Here is an 18,747-nt window from a genome sequence, read left to right on the forward strand (position 1 = left end):
TGCTGACCATATGAGATAGGATAACCTTTCTGTTACTTATGCAAATTAATGAGAAGAGTTTTACCTCATTACTATATTTATTAAGTGTTAGATAAGATAGAAATTATATCAACACCATTATGAGAATCATAGGAAGAAAGGAAATATACATAACTTTCATTAATTAAAGCCTTCAAGCAAGGCAGATTGAGTACAAAAGGGGCAACTTGGTTACAAACTTTGAAAACCAAAATAGAAGTTGCAAGCAAAACAAAAGAAAAGAAAAACACAAAAGAAAGAACAACACTAAAATCTATTTCTATTTTATTACAAGTTTTTCCTTAGGAAGGGCTTTCTTAGGCTGGGTGGATGCTGCTTCTGATGTCTCGGGGCCCTTGCTTGTAGGATTAGCCTTGGCAGGCAAGGGGAGAGTGGCCAAGACAATCTCCATCTTTTTAGGAGCTTCTTTCTCGATAGGAGGATCCTGGGTGACAGTTGGGGGCTTTATGGCATCAGTGGCCACTCCTTGATTTGCGTTCTTTTCTTTTTCTGTGACCCCGGGTTGCTCGGCCTCCTCAGAAGGGGTGTCAGAAGAGGTTGGAACATTGGCTATGCTGTCTTTACCTACTTCTGCAACCTTGGAGGTGGTATCAGTCCTCGAGCCAGATGGAACAGACACTTGGATGGCAGGGGAGTAGTATACATTCTCTGCCCTCCTAAGCACAGATGAAGCCTCAACCCCAGCTTGGTTGAGAGCTTCATACCACACTTGGGACTAGTAATTTCTACACACTCCCGAGATCTCAGCCCTAAGGGCTTCCTCGGTCTCTGCCACTCCAATGTCATATCCCTCTTGCTTGGCTTGATCCCGGGCCCTCTTCGCTTGTTCCTTAGCCTTCTTGGCCTCTTTCAATTTCTTCTTGAGGGCAACGATCTATACTTTAGAGGTAGCCAGCTGATCCTCGGCATTGTGAAGAAGCACCTGTTGGCCTTCAACCTGCCTCTCAGCATTGTCCAGGGCAGCCATAGCGCTCTTCCTTTCTCTCTCCTCCTTAAGCACCCTACACTTGAGCTCCTGGATTTTCTTTTCGGCCACATCGAAGGCCTTCACTGCAGCGTTGCGCCTTCCTTCCTCTTCCTTCATCTGCCAGTGGCAGTAGTTGGTTATCTTTTCCACCTGAAATGAGGCTTGAACAGCCTGCTGAGGAAAGAGACAGATAAAAAAAAAAGAAAGAGAGGAAAGCAGTAAAAAAAAAATTAAAGAGAGAGAGAGAGAGAGAGAAGAAAAAGGGGCTAAGTGGAGTACATACCATGGCGAGGTACCTCCTCATGGGCCAGAGCTCGGCCATGTCCTTGGGGAGCAGTAGAGCCTACTCCACCGCATCAGCCACGTAGCCAGCCATCCTTCCTTGGAAGTCCCTAATAGAGGCATTGGCTGGCAGTGGAACCCTATCCAACATTGGGGTGCGGGTCCAGGCTAGAGGTGTGACCTAAAGATCACTCATCTTCTCAACTTCCACCACCTCCTTGCCCTTTGGCTCCCTTTTCCTTTTTAGGTCAGTAGGTTCAAGTTAGAGGGGTAGGGCAGGTGGGGGGGGGGGGGGAGGCTTAGTCTGGGCTGCCTTCCCCGACGTGTCCCTCCCTGGTTGGGACTCCAGCAGTTCCTGAAGGGTGGACCTTTACCTGTGTTGGATCCCCATCTCATTTAGTATTGGTGTGAACGGATGGCCGAAGTCAAAAGTTGAAGTTGCTAGGGACAAAACTTGATTGAAGACTTCAAACTCGTCCTCGGAATCAGATACTTCAACTATTTCTTCCTCTTTTTCTTCTTCTGTGTTGGCAGGGTGAGAAGAAGTGGCCACTTCGATTGTCTGTTGTGGTGGCAAGGCTACCTTTGGTATGCCCTCGGGTATGGGCTCGATGGTGAATGTGCCTTCTGGAACAAGGCCGGTGAGGAGAAAGCCTGGAGCAGCAACACTAATTCATTGCAGCCAAGGATCTTTAGCTTTAATGACGCACTTAGGCGCCTAGAAACTCTTGGATATTGGAATGTAATCCAATATTAGGTGGGCTGCCCTGAGTTAGCCGTCTATGTGGACGAACACCTCGGCCTTCAGGATCTTGTCCAAACTCGGCTGGTTCACAAGATTGAAGTTGGGGATAGAAGCGTTTTTGTCTGCAAAACCATTGGGAAAGACAAAAAACATTATTAGTCAAGAATAAAGCAAATCAAAGGGAATTTCATGCACAAACATAAACAAAAGGAAAAGAAAAAGGAGGTAACTTTAAAATAATCATCTTAGGTCTAAAATCCTACCTGGCTGCCCCTCTCTCGTCGGGCAGGGGAGGCCATCGTGCCATTCCCCTTATACAATTATGAAATCCTTATTCGGGCCTTTGTTACTAAATGAGCCTAACCTCGAGGTACCTGAATTTTAGGTAATACCCCTGTCCCTTTAAATGGTGGAGGTTGTAAACTCAGTTAATATCATGGTGGGTTAACCCTAAACCCATTCTTTCATTAAGGGCGTCTACACTTCCTAAAATTCTAAACATGTTTGGGGCACACTGGGTGGAAGCTAACCTATGGGCCCTAAGGTAATCCCTAGTTATAGTGCCCATGTGAATTCTTATCCCACCCTTTATGAAGGCAATCATTAGGATCACTACTTCTCCCTTTTGCCTTTTTTCGTGCCACTCTCCCTCCTTACAATACTTAATGAACGCTCCTAGAGAAATCCTATACAGAGCTCTAAAACTCTCTATTCCCTCCATGGAGTTTACGAAATGAGCGAACCTACCCATTTCTAAGAAAGACTTGTAGATACTAAGGAGATAATGAGAAGGAAGAAGAGCCAAGGAGGAAAAGACACAAAGAAAAGAAAAGTGTATAGAAAAATAAAGTTTAAAGGTTTGTGAAAACTTATAGAAAGAAGAAAAGTATCCTCGGACAGGCTTTGAGTATTTGTAAGGGCACGAGTGAATTGGGAAAGTTTGTAGGTTCAGTGTATGTACGCTAAAACAAAATGAATGCTAAAGTGAGATGAATGATTGATTTGAGTAGTATTTATATCAAGGAGGGAGTTAGAAGCGGAAAAACTCCCGCTCGATTCCCAGTGAAATCCTCAGCCGTTGGATTCGCATCGTACCATAGAATGTTGGGAGCAGAAAGCCATAAAAATTTAATGAAGGCGCGTCTTGTATGTCGAAGCATCAGGAGCATGCCTTAAGCAATTAAAAAGGCACCTACACAATCAGAGGTGACGTGTAATGAGCAAGCGGTAAGTGCAATGACATCGAAATCCTTCTTTCTTCTCAAGGAGCCAAAAAGAAGAATCTCGAGAGGCTGTTGTAAGGGTATTAGGTCCAGGAGCTCATTATCTAATCGTCTGGTTTCTTCTTTGGTCAATGTTCACAATGAAAATTTGGCAGAGGCTGTTCAACAGCCCTGCCATAAGCAATGAGTTTTCTAGTTTGAAATTGTCGTGGGCTTGGGAACCCACAAACAATTCGAGAGCTCGGAAATTTGGTCCTGGCACAAGATCCCGTAGTTGTGTTTATAGCCGAGACATGGCTAGATGAAGCAAGGCTACGGTTACTTTTGAAAAATTTCGACCTTGGACAGAAGCATGTTGTATCTAAGGTAACGCAAGGAGGCGGTTTGGTTTTGCTATGGAGATCTGATTTTGATTTAACGGTTGTTAACTCCTTTCTAAACTACATTGACGCCGTGATCAACGCCGACAAGGAGAACCCATGGCGCTTTACCGGTTTTTACAGATACCCGGAAACCCACAAGCACTCTGAATCTTGGCGTATCCTGAAAACTCTAAATCACAACTCCCCTCTACCGTGGTTATGTGCCGGCGATTTCAACGAGATTGTTAAGTCTCATGAGAAACTGGGTGGGCAAGCCAGACTGGAAAATCAGATGCGAGACTTCCGTGACGTGCTTGATAAGTGTAGTTTTGCTGATTTGGGTTATGTAGGACAGAAATACACTTGGAGCAAACGTTTGGCAGGGAGCATCACAGTTTGGGAGCGACTGGATAGGGCTGTAGCAAACACCCAATGGCTCTCACTCTTTCCAGGCTCATCTGTTATCCACCTCGACTCAGTTTTCTCTGATCACAAGCCACTAATCATTCACCCTGAAGGCATCCCAATCAAGAAACTTAGACCATGGAGATTTGAACAGGTTTGGTTAAAGGAAGATGCTTGCCACACAACGGTCGAATCGGCTTGGACTCCCTCTCTTTTTTCACTCTCTCCTATGTCAGTTGTGGAATCAAATTTGATGACTTGTCAAAAAAAGTTAAGATGTTGGAGTAAGGAGTCTTTTTGCAATATCACTCGGGCCGTAAGGGATAAAAAAAAAAAGGAAATTGAGGAAGCTGAAAAGCAGGCTATTCATGGGGCTTGTGTTGACCGAGTGCACTATCTAAGGGCTGAATTAAGAGACCTTTTGACTAGTGAAGAAAAGTTATGGCAACAACGTTCAAAACAACATTGGTTGAAGGAAGGCGACCAAAATACAAGCTTCTTCCATGGAAAAGCCTCCCAAAGATTCAGAAGAAACAGTGTCAAACGGTTAAGAAATTCAAATGGGGAATGGGGTGAAGGTGATGATCAAATAGGTGGACTGTTTACGGAGTATTTCAGAACGCTTTTCTCATCCTCAAATCCGAGCTAGGTTGAGGTTGTCCTTGATACTATCCCTCGAACAGTGACTGATACAATGAATGTGGGTTTAGTCAAAGTTTTTACGAGACAAGAAGTTGACATAGCCCTAAAACAAATGGCCCCCCTGAAAGCTCCAGGCCCGGACGGTATGCCTCCCATCTTTTATCAACACTATGAGAATTCCATTGGTGACGATGTTGCATGTGCAGTATTATCTTGTCTAAATGCAGGTACTATCCCAGCCAGTATCAATCATACTTATATTACTCTCATTCCAAAAGTTAAAAGTCCTGAAAGAGTTTCTGAATTTAGAACTATTGCTCTATGTAATGTTCTTTATAAGCTTATTTCCAAAGTTTTAGCTAATAGGCTGAAAAGTCTTCTACCACATGTTATATCAGAATCCCAGAGTGCTTTCCAACCTGACAAAGCTATCTCAAATAAAATTTTGGTGGCTTTTGAGACTTTACATCACATGAAAACAATAAAAAAGGGGCAAGGAGGGATTTATGGCGATGAAGTTGGATATGAGTAAGGCCTATGATAGGGTGGAGTGACTCTTCCTTGAGCAATTGATGTTGAAGATGGGTTTTCATGCTAAATGGGTAGGTTTGGTGATGGAGACCGTTAAAACAGTTTCTTATTCAATCCTCATAAATGGTGAACCACATGGCAAAATCCAACCAATAAGGGGGATCTGACAAGGGGATCCTTTATCACCCTACCTCTTCTTGATTTGTTCTGAAGGTCTGAATGGACTTATCAAAAAAATTGTTGCTTCGGGTGAGCTTAAAGGCTTTTCTCTATGCAAGAATGGCCCACAAATCTCTCATCTTTTTTTCGACGATGATAGCCTAATTTTCTATAGGGCGGAGATGGGGGATGTGAAGGCACTTCAAACTGTTTTGTCCCAATATGAATTAGCTTCGGGGCAGAAAATCAATAGCTTGAAGAAAACTTTATTTTTTGGCAAGTCAGTTTCCAATGACACCAAACTTGCTTTGAAAAATTTCCTAGGGGTTCCAGAAATCAAAGAGTATGAAAAATATTTGGGTCTTCCAGCGGTGGTGGGAAGAAAAAAAAAGGAAAGTTTGAATTACATCAAGGAGAAGATTTGGGGCAAGTAACAGGGATGGAAGGAAAAACTTTTGTCGCAAGCGGGAAGGGAAGTCCTACTTAAGGCCATTGCCCATGCCATCCCAACTTTTGCAATGAGTTGCTTTAAACTACCTTTGGGATTGTGCCATGATATAGAGGTTATGATAAAGAAATTTTATTGGGGTTAGAGGGACGATAAGAGGAAGATACATTGGAAGAAATGAGAGACCCTTTGTTTGCCAAAAAATGAAGGTGGTTTGAACTTCAAAGACCTAAGGAAATTCAATAAAGCAATGCTCGCCAAACAAGTATGGAGATTAATCCATGACAAAGAGTCCCTTTTCTACAAAGTCTTCAAGGCAAAATTCTTTCCAAATGGTGATATCTTTTCCGCTCAATTGAAGTTAGGTTCCTATGCTTGGTGAAGCATCCTGAGTGCTCGCAAAGTAATTCTTGCAGGTGCTAAATGGAGATTAGGCAATGGACTCAATATCCGAGTCTACCAAGATAGCTGGCTGCCTGGAGATGGACCGGGAAAGGTCATCTCCCCTGTTTCGGTTCTACATACTGATGCATGGGTCACTGATCTCATTGATTGTAATTCGGGTTGGTGGAATATACAGCTCATAGATTTTTGCTTCCTACCTTTTGAAGCACAAAGAATCAAGTCAATCCCAATCTGCTTAACTCCTCAGGAAGATATACTCATCTGGCCAAAAACAAAGGATGGAAAATACTCAGTTAAGACAGGGTATCAACTTATTTGTGATATGGAGAAGGTGGATGCTGCTTCGGCTTCAGAATCTGGGGAGAATAAAAAATTCTGGGCTAGCCTGTGGAGGTTGAAGGTGCCAAACAAAATCAAAACCTTTGCATGGAGAGCTTGTACAGATTCTCTTCCTACAATGGAAAACTTGGTGAAGCGTAGGGTAGCGCAGATGCCAATCTGTTCCAACTGTAACAAGGAACCTGAAACTGTGTCTCATGCACTGTGGGGCTGTGAAAAAATTAGGCCAGCCTGGGGAACACTCTTCACGGATCTACAGGCCGCAACAACCTCTTCCTAACGTTTGCTGATGTTTTCAGGTTATCTCTACGAAATCTCCAAGGATCAGATGTGTTTATCACAATTTGTTGGTTTAGTTGGTGTAGGCAGAACAAAATTCGAGTTAAGGAACTCGTGGCACCTCTGGAAAAAACCACTGATTTAGCACAGCAGTACCTCCAAGAGTACCAACGTCTTCATGCCAAGCCCATCTTAAAGCAGCCACAAAATAAGGTCATCTGGAAGCCACCTGATCCGAGCACAGTGAAAACAAATTTCGACGGAGCCATTTTTGAAGAACTAGGAGTAGCCGGCATAGATGTAGTGATCCGAAACTCTTTAGGTGAAGTGCTGGCAGCGATGTCTGAGATCATTCCCTTGCCATCCTCCATTGTCGCTCTAGAAACACTGGCTGCCCGAAGAGCAGTAAGCTTCCTCCAAGAAAACGGCTTGCATAGTTCGATCTTTGTAGGTGACTCGGAGGAATCAATTCTAGCAATCAAAAACTAGTCCTTTCACCACCCTTCTATGGGTCATTTGATTAAAGACATTATGTCTTCAGTTTACTCTTTACAATCTTTTTCTTTCTCTCACACGTGTCGGCAAGGCAACGCTCTAGCACATGCCCTAGCCCGGAGAGCAAAAAGATCTTTTCCCATTTTAGTTTGGAAGAGTCATGTCCCCCCTGACATTTTTAAGTTGTATGTTTCTGATGCTTCAGCAATTAAATAGTTGGCCCCTCTTTGGCCGGATTCTCAAAAAAAAAAAAAAAACCATCTGGCCTGCACATGAAGGGTAAAGACAAAAGGTGAAGAGAGTATAAAAGAAGAAGGAAGCAATGAGAGAAGAGGATTGAGAAATCAAGAGAAAAACACTATAGCAATCAAGAAATAAATTTGTAATCAAACTTGGGAGTATTATATAAGAATCGATCTCCTCGGACTGTGTCGAAAATGATTTTTTTTAGTTTAAATCAATCTATCTTTTTGTTCTTGTCATTTGAGCCCACTTTATTTGTCGTCCAACTCATTTTAGCCTAGTTTTTTTAACCCACTCTCTACAAATTTATTATTTTAGATTTTTTGGACCTAAGTCCATCCATCATTTAGGTTAGGAAGCCAAATCCGATCCTTACAATAATAATACTTTTTCTAGAATAATTAAATAAACATTAGCATATATATTTTTTTTTAGGTAAATAAACATTAACATGTATGTACCTAGATAATTGGAAAATAAAAATAAAAACTTATTGAGAAAAAAAAAAAGTAAAGTAAATAAGTTTGATACTTTTTTTTTTTGTCATTTTCAAGGCAAATCACGTGGCAAAGCAAAATGAAAAGTTGAAGTTTGAAATCAATCTATAATAAGACTACAACAGAATAGAAAAGAGAAGAAGGCTGGGTTTATTCAAGCTAATGGATACCGGCGACATGGTGGCGACCTGAGAAGAAGAAGAAGAAGGAGGCTGGGTTCAGCATTTGTTTTATTTTTTGGAGTAATCCAATCATGGAGTAGTTAGAAAATTACTGTCCATAGGTACACGCAAATGACAAAATATATATATATATATATATATATATATATACATTTTAAATAATGCAACACCAACAACAATTTTAAATTAAATTTAACGGTGCCCTAAAAAGCTAATACTCAGTTTCCCAGATTATATATATATATATATATATATATATATATAGCTGATATAGTCAAGGCTGCAGAAAAAAAGTTAAAAAACTCAGAGAGCCAAAAAAAAGTATGGAGAGGCTGAGCAACAAATGGATGGCGGCGGTGGCAAGCATGTGGATCCAGTGTAGCAGCGGCGCGTACACCTTCGGCATCTACTCTTCAATCTTGAAATCTAGTCAAGGCTATGACCAATCAACGCTCGAAACTGTGGCTGTTTCCAGAGACATAGGCTCAAGCGCCGGGATCCTTGCTGGGGTTCTATACACCGCCGTGACGCACAGTAATAGTAACTCTGGTTTATGTGGGCCATGGTTGGTCCACCTGGTCGGAGCAATACAGAGTTTCTTGGGGTATTTTCTAACGTGGGCTTCTGTTGTTGGATTGATCCAACGGCCTCCGGTTCCTTTGATGTGTTTCTACATGATATTGGCAAGTCATTCCACGCCGTTCTTTAACACAGCCAATATAGTTTCTGGTGTGCAAAACTTCCCTGATTATAGTGGGACCACTGTGGGCATCATGAAGGTACATTTCTATGATTGGCTTAATTTTTTGGCTTTGAAGAGCTATTTTACTACATTTTCGTTTTTTAGCATCACAACCAAATATATTAGTTGAATAACACTTGGTCTTTGAGACTGAGTTCTAAGTGGTGGCAAAGTTGAGGTGGATCTGTACTCTTCTATTCTCTAGATCGGTTTCTCTCTTCTCTTCTTTGGTCCGATCTTTCTATTAGATCTATGCTTTGCTTTGGTTAGATTTGTTCTCTTTCTCTTCTCTAATTTGATCTTGCTACCCAAGTTTTGCTTTCTTCTTTGTTTCCTTCTTATGTCTTATTCTCCAATACGGAACTCGAGTTCCACAATCAAAATTGAGTGTCACATACTTGGCATGCTATCTACATAATTATTATGTTTGATTTTCCTACTACATAATGAAATTGTTGGCAAAATCATGCTAACTTTTCGATGTGACTAATTGTAATTATTGAAAAAATAAGTGGTGGGTTAATTTAAAAGTAAAGACAATAGGATAAATTTGCTATATAAAATAGTTGTGAAATTAATTATGGTCCTAAAATTTTTGGTTTTAAAAGAGTCTCAATATTAGGAAGTATATTAGGAAGTAACAAAAACTAATGAGCTTTATTAAGGGCACGTTTGGTAGATTGTAATGATAATTACATAGGAATAGGAATAGTTATTACAAGGAATGGAAGATGCTGTAATGTAATAATTATTCCTATTCAGTTGTTTGGTAACCCTATAGTAATAGAACCCTGAATATGTATTCCACATGTTTAGTACAACATCTTAAAACGATGTAATGAAAGCTTTTTAAATGAAATTGCCTAAAATGCCCTTATTATAATAAATACATTTTTTATAAGGATTGCTTTAATAATCCCAATCTGGAATGGAGACCTCTAATGATTTTTTTTTTTTTTTTTGGTTTAATAAACCCAATCCTTTTTTTTTTTTTTGGATTACTTTCATTTCATTGCACTAAAATTAACTTATCTTTTTTTTTTTTTATTCTCAACGTTGTCTAACACCTGTAAAATTTTCCCAACAAACAGTATCACTATTTCATTATTCTTTCATCTGTAAATATTACCAACAACTAAATATCTCAATTTGAAATCCCATTCATTCATTTTTATTGATGTACGTTCTTTGTTTCAATTAGGAGCTTAGGATCCCCACATATTACATATAGTATATATTAGACACGTTAATATATATATATATATATATATATATATATGCCAAACTACACAGCTGAAATAAAAATCTTTTGTTAAAAAAAAATATATATATATATATATATATTATATTGATTTGCTTTAGATTGGCTGGCTGACCGTGATATATATATATTATTGATTTGCTTTAGATTGGCTAGCTGACCGTGATATATATATATATATATATATATATATATATATATATATATATATATATATATATTGATTTGCTTTAGATTGGTTGGCTGATTACGCTCAGTGTTTCTAATCTTTGCTTCACAGAACCTCACAGCTATACAAATATCAATTATGGAAAATTTGATATAATGTCAAAAAAAAAGAAAAAAAAAAAAGAAATTGATATGGATAGCAGAAACAGAGAGCAGTACCTGTAGAAATTGCAGATCTATGGGCAGAAAAAAAAATCCTGACAAGAGAGAGCAGCAACTGAGGGTGAGTAAAAGGAAATACCCATACAAATAAATGAGAAAAGAAGAGAGAGAGGGTGCAATACCTGTGGAAATCACAGACCTAAGGGAAGAAGGAAAAAAAAAATTCCTTGAGAAGAGGGAGCAGCAACTGAGGGTGAAAGAAAGACAATACCCATATAAATAGATCTCTAGCAGCGGGAAAATAAAATTTTAGAGAGGAAAGAGATGGAAAATTTAGGAAGGAGATGAAATTTTGGAGAAGATGCAGGTAGTGAGGGATTTTGGAAATTTTGTTAACAGAGCAAGGAGAAGTTTTGGAGAAAATATGGGTAGTGGGGGATTTTGGGATTTTTGTTTAGAGCAAGGAGAAAGAAATTTTTGGAGAAGGCAGGTAGAGGGGGGTTTTGGGAATTTTGGGAATTTTGTTTAAGCAAAGCGTATTACGTTTAGCAAGGGAATAGGGATTCAGTACTTTTAATAAGGAATGTCTATTCCTCATTTTAAGGAATAGAGATTCATATGAAATGATTATTACAGGTAATAAAAACATAACCAAACAACTGTAAATCTAAACCATAGGAATAGCTATTACATTACAATTGCTATTACACTCTACCAAACGTACCCTAAATTGAAAGTAATTTGACTCTTTTAAAAAGTCATTTGAATCTTATTTTATTATAAATGAATTATGGCATGACAAATAATTTGATGAGTATCATATTAATAACATAATAAAGAAATCTTTTAATTATGTTTTGTTTTCTATTTTGAAGTTAGATATACTACTTTGTAAGTTTCATTTCATAAAATTTATAGTATCATTTGCATTATTTGGACAAAAAAAAAAGTTTATAATTGTTAATAATTTTATTTAATTACTAAATAAAATAATCAAGGATGACTTCATTCTTCATGAAGATGACAATAAAATTTTCCTACAATTTTGGATGAAAATAACAAACTTAAGATTATCATAATCAAGTAATGAGATTGAAACCATCTTTTGAATCTTACTACAAAGTACAAACTCCCCAATGATTGAAGCCTTAACTAAAGGCAAAAATGATTCTTGTCAACAATATATTGTGCAATTAAATTTGAGAAAGTCTAAGAATAGAATTTTTGTAATATAAATTTTGCCACACTTTTAATGTGATTTGTGGTGGTCATTTTCCAATAACCTTGGACCGTTGAGCCTAGATCCCTAATTTACTTGTACTATGGATTGAGCTTTTCTCACAATGGGAAGTCTAAAGAAGTGATTGGTGGCATCACTGGTGGTGTTATGGTGATCCCTCAATACTAAACTATCTTAATTTCAGCTCGGCCGTGAAGGCTACCAAGTAGCAAGCCCCCTCTCTCAAGTCCGAACGGGACTACCTTCTCCCTAGAATGTATCTTTCTCACTTCTCTCGTGTCTCTCTCCCCAATTTTGTTCCCTCCCCCTACTTCTCACCATTGCATTCTTATTTATACCCTTCTTTGAGTGGAGTAGTCACGATGAAGGGATATTTGTCATGTCAGCAAATCACTTTGTATCGTGTCACTGATTAGAGGGGACCCATCTCTTGTTGTTAAAATGACTCCCTAGTAACTTGTGTCTGACGCTGGTTTTATTGCTCGGCGGGCGAACTCTCCTAAGACATTATCTCTTGTTCCAGGCATATCTTGGATACTTCTTTATATGCTCAACTAACTCCCAACTGCTTGGCTATGTGGGCTCGAATTGGGCATTGGGCTGAGGTTCTCCCAATAGAAGTAGGACCTTACACAATTCAAGAAATGACCCACAGTTCTCGGCACACTACATGATTAATGGTAGAGAAAAAGTTATGGGTCAATGTAAAAGTGATTGTCAGTGAATCACAAATGGACCACATCAAAATAGTGAAAAAAAATTATAGTACAGAAATTGTGGTGTAGAAGAATTGATTAGACTTTATTTGTCATCATTTGTATTATAGCCTGATGCTTGACAATATGACTACAGTTTTCTTCAAGCAAATAGATATGTCACTACCTTTTTCTGACTTAATAATCAAATTAAGTGTCTTTTGGAAATAGCTTATCTAACATTTTGCTAGAAGTATGTTAAAGTATACTTATACTTTGAATTTTTTTTTTAAAATGAGAAAATGCAGAAAAATGAGGTTTTAAAAACTATATATAAAAGCTAAAAATTGAGCTTATAAGTTGATACCAACAACAACTAAGTGGTGTATTTTTTATATGGAAGTCATGGTCTTCGTGAAACTTCTAATCCTAATTGATTGCTTAAAATATGCGTATATATATGACTTCTTTTATGAAAAAAAAATAATAATAACAAACAAACAAACAGCAAGGAGTCCTTTTGCAACCCTCATGCCTGAGCTATGCTATGTTGTAATGTTACTTTTTCTCTTTCCTAGGGATGTACTGCAATTAGTGGAGCAATAATAATTCAAGCATATGACACATTCTACAAGGGCGAGCCGAGCAAATTCCTTCTAATGCTCGCTCTGTGGCCGACGTTTGTCTCTCTTGTGCTTATGCTTTTGGTGAGAATTTATAAAGCCAACGCAAGTGATGATAAGAATCACTTGAATGGTTTCTCTGCACTGACTCTAATCATTGCCGGTTATCTCATGATCATGGTAATTTTAGAAAAAAGTTTCAGTTTACCTTTATGGGCACGCATATTCAGCTTTATACTTCTTTTGCTTCTACTCGCATCACCTCTTGGAGTTGCAATCAAAGCCCAAAAGGAGGACTTCAAGAGATTTCTAGAAACGCCTTCCTTTGAGAGTAATATTTCAATGGTGAACCTCGAGTCAAGGTGTTCCTCGTCTAAATCAATTGTAGCAAAGGATCTAGCATATCTTGAAGTACCCAGAGGTGAGGATCAAGTTAATGTTGCTTTAGATGACAAAATTATGTTTGATGAAGAGGGTATGAATCTTTTGCAAGCCATGCGCACTGTAAACTTCTGGTTGTTGTTCATTGCAATGGTATGTGGAATGGGCTCTACGCAGGTTGTGCTTAACAACTTTAGCCAAATAGGACAATCTCACAATTATACAACTGTGGAGGTGAATAATTTCTTCTCTTTATGGAACATATGGAATTGCCTTAGCCGTGTTTGGGTTGGGTATTTATCAGATTATTTACTACATACAAGAGGCTTGGCAAGACCGTTGTTGATGACTGTTACTCTAGCAATGATGGTTGTTGGCCACATTGTTATTGCTTTTGGATTTCCTGGAGCATTATATGTGGGTTCGATCATAATGGGCATTTGTGATGGTTCACAGTGGTCATTAATGCCCACAATCACTTCAGATTTATTTGGTGTTAAGCATTTGGGTACCATTTTCAACACTATAGGAATAGCAAGTCCCATAGGATCATATATTTTCTCTGTCAGAGTTATTGTCTATATATACGATAAGGAAGCAAGTGGTGAAGATCACTCCTGCGTTGGTGCTCGCTGCTTTCTGTTATCTCTTTTTATCATGGCATCCTTGGCTTTCTTGGGATTTCTTTTTGTCATTGCATTGTTCCAACGTACTAAGAGGTTCTATATGCTCAGAAAATCAAAGCATTCTCTAAAACGATGAGATGTATATATGCAAACTTTGTGTACAAGGTCATGACCTCCCAATTAATTGATGTAAATTGATAGCATAAAGGTAATGAGTTACTCTCCGACATCACTATATTTTCTTTTCTAATGATCTAATCGAGAAATATATTTTTTTGGGGTCAAATTATACCTAACTCTTCTGAGATTTTCTGGTATTACACTTTCTTTTCCTCTTATTTGGAATAACACACTTACTACCTCCTCTAAAATAAAAATTATTTACAGACTTCCATATAAAACTATCCTGAATTTCCTATTAGAGGGATAAGAAATTGGAGAAGTCATTGTATATATATAGTTTGAATTTTAGAATAAATGAATATAATAAATGAAAATCTTAAAAGATATTAGTGTTTTTTTTTTTTTTTTTTTAAAAGTTACTGTGTTAATGAAGCTTCTAAATTAATATTACATGATTGTCTATATGATCATGTCAAGACCTTAGATTTGTGATGGGTGCATTTTCCACAATTTCCTTATGTTGATTATAACATGTTTTGTTGTTGTCAATGTTCTTACCTGAGCAATGCCATGCGTCAACTGTCATTAATTCACTATAGTGTATCATTCGAGTTAGCAGTGCTGTTAATTGAAAACCAATTAGAATTAGAGAACCAAACCCGTGTTTACTGCAATAAGTTTGTAACTGTAGCTAGCCTTGATGTAAATGTCGTATTTTTGTTCTACAGCACACATGTGAAATAAAGTATATCACAATTTTTTTTGAAAGTTTCTAATTCAAAATACATTCATATGAAATGAAACTTGACACAATTCAAAATACAAGAAGATGATTCTCTCCACCACAATCAAAACATTATAAAACCAAAAAAATGTTAGCATTTAATCCATCCTCTCCAAGCAAAACTTGTTTGAAGTTTACTCCTCTTGGAATTATTGCTGCATGACATCTATTAGGTTATAGATTGACCCCAGTTAATTAATTTAATTACCCAAATTAATTAATTAGATCAAATTACACGCAAATCGTGGAGGCACCAACAAATCACCAAATAAACTAATATGCAGTAGAAATTAAATGACACAGTGATTTGTTGACACTGGAGAAAACCACTTGTAAGGTAAAAAACCCCACCGGGTGAATTTCTGGTCACTACTCCCAATAATCCACTAATCAATAATCAAGCAATTATAAAAATAAGGAATATTATCACTACCTTATACTATCCTAAAATACTAACCTATAGTTGAACCTTTACTCCAATTCCCAGTTGGACTTGATCTTGTAAAAGACTTCTTCGTATGCATGAACCCCAGTACGTGACTAGCTCCCAGCAACTGTTTGATTGTTGTTAGCTGCAAAGTTCTTCACTTCAAAGCACATTGATGATCAGGAAGCACTTAGTTACAAAACCCTAAGGCTCACAAAATGCAGTAACTTTTCACAGAGTGTATGAGTTCTCTAATCTAAGTCTCTATATCTTTGATGACTTTTAAAATAAGCCTTTTATATGGTCTAGGATTGTAAAGAGAGACTCTAATCAACCAAGTCATCATGGGCCGAATTTCAGATCTGAGAATTCTGAAATTATTAATCTTGATAAATCAAGCTTGTATCGAACTTTTTCATTAATCCTTAATAGATGCTAGTGTTGAGCTTTAATAAAACAACTTTTATTCACTTGTTTCTTGGATTAATCTTCATGTCTTTAATGATACCACTTGTAAAGTAAACTTCACACACTTATTGATACATTAAATCCAACTTAGATCTACCCAATTACAAGTAAAGTGTGTTTTGTCAAAGGATAAGCCAATACATTGAAAATATGACCCTAACAATGTGGACACAAGGGGTAGTTTTTGGAGTCGCCATCTAGTTTTTGCAATGATCTAGGAACCATATATATAGCGTCTTTTCGAGGAAAGACCTTTGATCTTACTACCAGAGTATAGGTTCGGAGTTTAGATACGCTCTTGAAAAGGTGTTAGGCACCCAAGATCACCTAACCTTAAGGTTGGCCTCCCATCGTTGTGTCTTATGTCTTAACCCTATTAAGAACCAATTCAACATTTGCATCCTAAACTCATATACACACTAACATGCATCTAGCATACAATTATGGCATCTTTATGCCAAAATATATATATATATATATATATATATATATATATATATATATATATATCAACCTAGAGCAAAAGAGAACCAAACCTAAGCACATCTAAGAAACCCTAACATTCATCTAACATGTGAACACCCTATCATACATCTAACATGTGAACACCCTATCATACATCTCAAGGCAAGGCAGCAAACCGAACATGGCAACAAGCATATCATGGCAAACACCAAATCATATAAAGTCTACATTTGGACATAAAACAAGCATTCAAACGACATACATCATCAAATGCATGTTCATACCTATGCATGGCTTACATTTACTTACCTATCAGCAACACAGCACCTATGGCATCATGAATGATCATGTGAATGCATGCTCATGGCATCACAAACAAGAAACAAACATAAAACCTTAATCTAAGCATGTTGAAGACAAACAAGCATGTAAGACAAAGACTCAGATACATATAAACATAAAAAAGGGTTTAAAAAGAGATATAACATGTGAAACAAGCAAAACAAATAACATAAGGAATTTGGATTAAGGTTTCTGGGCAAGCACCTGCGTACGCATGCTCATGACATGCATGCATAGGACTTGTTCAACGACCCTAACCTAGAAACCGAAATAGAAAACAGAGCACAATTACAAAAACCCTAATTCTAACAACCTAGCATGCTTAAAACATAAATAGAACTATAAACTAACCTGGGCTAACATGTATAAACATAAACCAAGCAAAAAACAAGATTAAAACATAGAAAGAAAGATAGAAAATAAATTAAAAGAAAGAGTTAAAGCTTTGATACCTCAAAAAAAAGAGTTCCCAAGTTTTGATTTTGACCATTCCCCTTAGTCAAATCTATCATAGTCAATAAACACGTGATTAGTAATCTTAAACTCATAGGATTGGAGCCAGAAAAGATCCCAATCAAATAAAATTGACTTGAGGGTGTTTTGTGAAAAAATCCTCTTTGATTCACTATTTTCTAATAAATCTTAGGTTTTTCCCATGAGATTTTTGTGTGTTTTGAAAATGTACCATGTAAAGCTTTTTATAGTGGAGAAAATGGGGTTTGGAATGGCTCCTAGACAATGTGGAATTCATTCCAAACCTCAGCCTCTATTGTAGAAAACTTGCATTTCTTATGCTTTTGAAACCCAAGCTGCATGCATAAGAATGTGCCTATGTACGCATGCTTTTGCCTACATATGCAGGCCATTGCTCACATACGTGGGCTGAGGGCTACTCTTGTCATTTTATTTCAAAAAATATATTTTTGCTCATTTAAGAGGTTATATTTTCATTTTAACACTCCTCAAATCAATTTGATATCTGATTGGGCTCTAAACTGGCCTTGGGCTTTAGAGTTTGAGCATTTTTGGGGAATGGGGGCTCGAGTAGTAAGAGGTACAAAATGCGGTGTCTACAAACAACATCTAACAATAGATCTTGTGAAAAAAAGAGGATACCCATATTGTAAAAACATATTAGAATAACAAAATTTCAAACAAGCACTGACTACTCCCATGACAAAACTTCAAAAGCCTTTTATCACGCTACATTCAATCTAAAATAGAAAATAGACAAAAAAAAAAAATTTTAAAAAGAAAGTTCCCATGATAACTCCCAAGTAAGCATATTTATAGATGCTTGGCTATAATGTGCATGATGTTTCAAAATGTGGTTTTGTAATAGGTAGCCAGATAACCACATTAAAGTAGTTTCACACTTTAGATGACTTAACTACGAAGAAATAGTAACCTCAATCTCATCATCTGTTGTTATCCTGAAATTACTCTTATCCATCACCTATATAGGAGGGAAATGTTCGAAAGTTTGAATAGGAACAAAACCAAACGAACTCTAAACAAAATTTTTTGATAGGTAGAAATAATTTTATTGAAACAAGACTATCTTGTGAAAATAGTCACAAAGTAGCCTAATGAATTACAAATGGAAAACTATCTACATATGAATTGAATCTATGAAAGAATGAATAGAGTTATGGGCTCTAAAAATTAAAACTCCAAACAATAGACAATTTTAAGTTTTTATGATGTTTGAAATAGTTCATTAATGATACACATACAAAGGTAATATCATTTTTATTCAAATCATTCAATTCAATATATATATATATATATATATATATATATATATAAAAGCAAAGACCTCATGTTGGAGAGTATGAGGTTATGCCATGTGGCGCATTCCTTGAAGTTCTCTTTATTTAGTTTTCTACTTCAGCAAAGTTGGCATTTATATTAAGGTATTAGTTCATTGAATTAGCCAATAGAGTAAATGCATATATTAATCATCTATTGTTGTGCATTAATTATTTATATCAAAT

The 18,747-nt window shown here is 37.1% G+C and overlaps 1 protein-coding gene across 1 annotated transcript; it reads left to right on the forward strand.

Annotated features, from left to right (window-relative positions):
* The first annotated feature begins 8,537 nt into the window (after positions 1-8,537).
* On the forward strand, positions 8,538-14,398 carry LOC126703491 (protein NUCLEAR FUSION DEFECTIVE 4-like). The gene is made up of 2 exons (XM_050402452.1): positions 8,538-9,022; positions 13,090-14,398. The coding sequence occupies exons 1-2, from the start codon at positions 8,567-8,569 to the stop codon at positions 14,275-14,277; spliced, it is 1,644 nt and encodes a 547-aa protein (XP_050258409.1). The 5' UTR covers positions 8,538-8,566; the 3' UTR covers positions 14,278-14,398.
* Positions 14,399-18,747: the final 4,349 nt, after the last annotated feature.

The sequence above is a fragment of the Quercus robur genome, chromosome 10 (genome assembly GCF_932294415.1).
Source record: "Quercus robur chromosome 10, dhQueRobu3.1, whole genome shotgun sequence".
NCBI classification, from domain to species: domain Eukaryota; kingdom Viridiplantae; phylum Streptophyta; class Magnoliopsida; order Fagales; family Fagaceae; genus Quercus; species Quercus robur.

Bases quoted from the DNA above. Each gene is read 5' to 3' on its own strand.
- LOC126703491 (XM_050402452.1), top strand. From the start codon at position 8,567: ATGGAGAGGCTGAGCAACAAATGGATGGCGGCGGTGGCAAGCATGTGG. The intron at 9,023-13,089 runs GTACATTTCTAT...TCTCTTTCCTAG, and splicing joins CCACTGTGGGCATCATGAAG to GGATGTACTGCAATTAGTGG.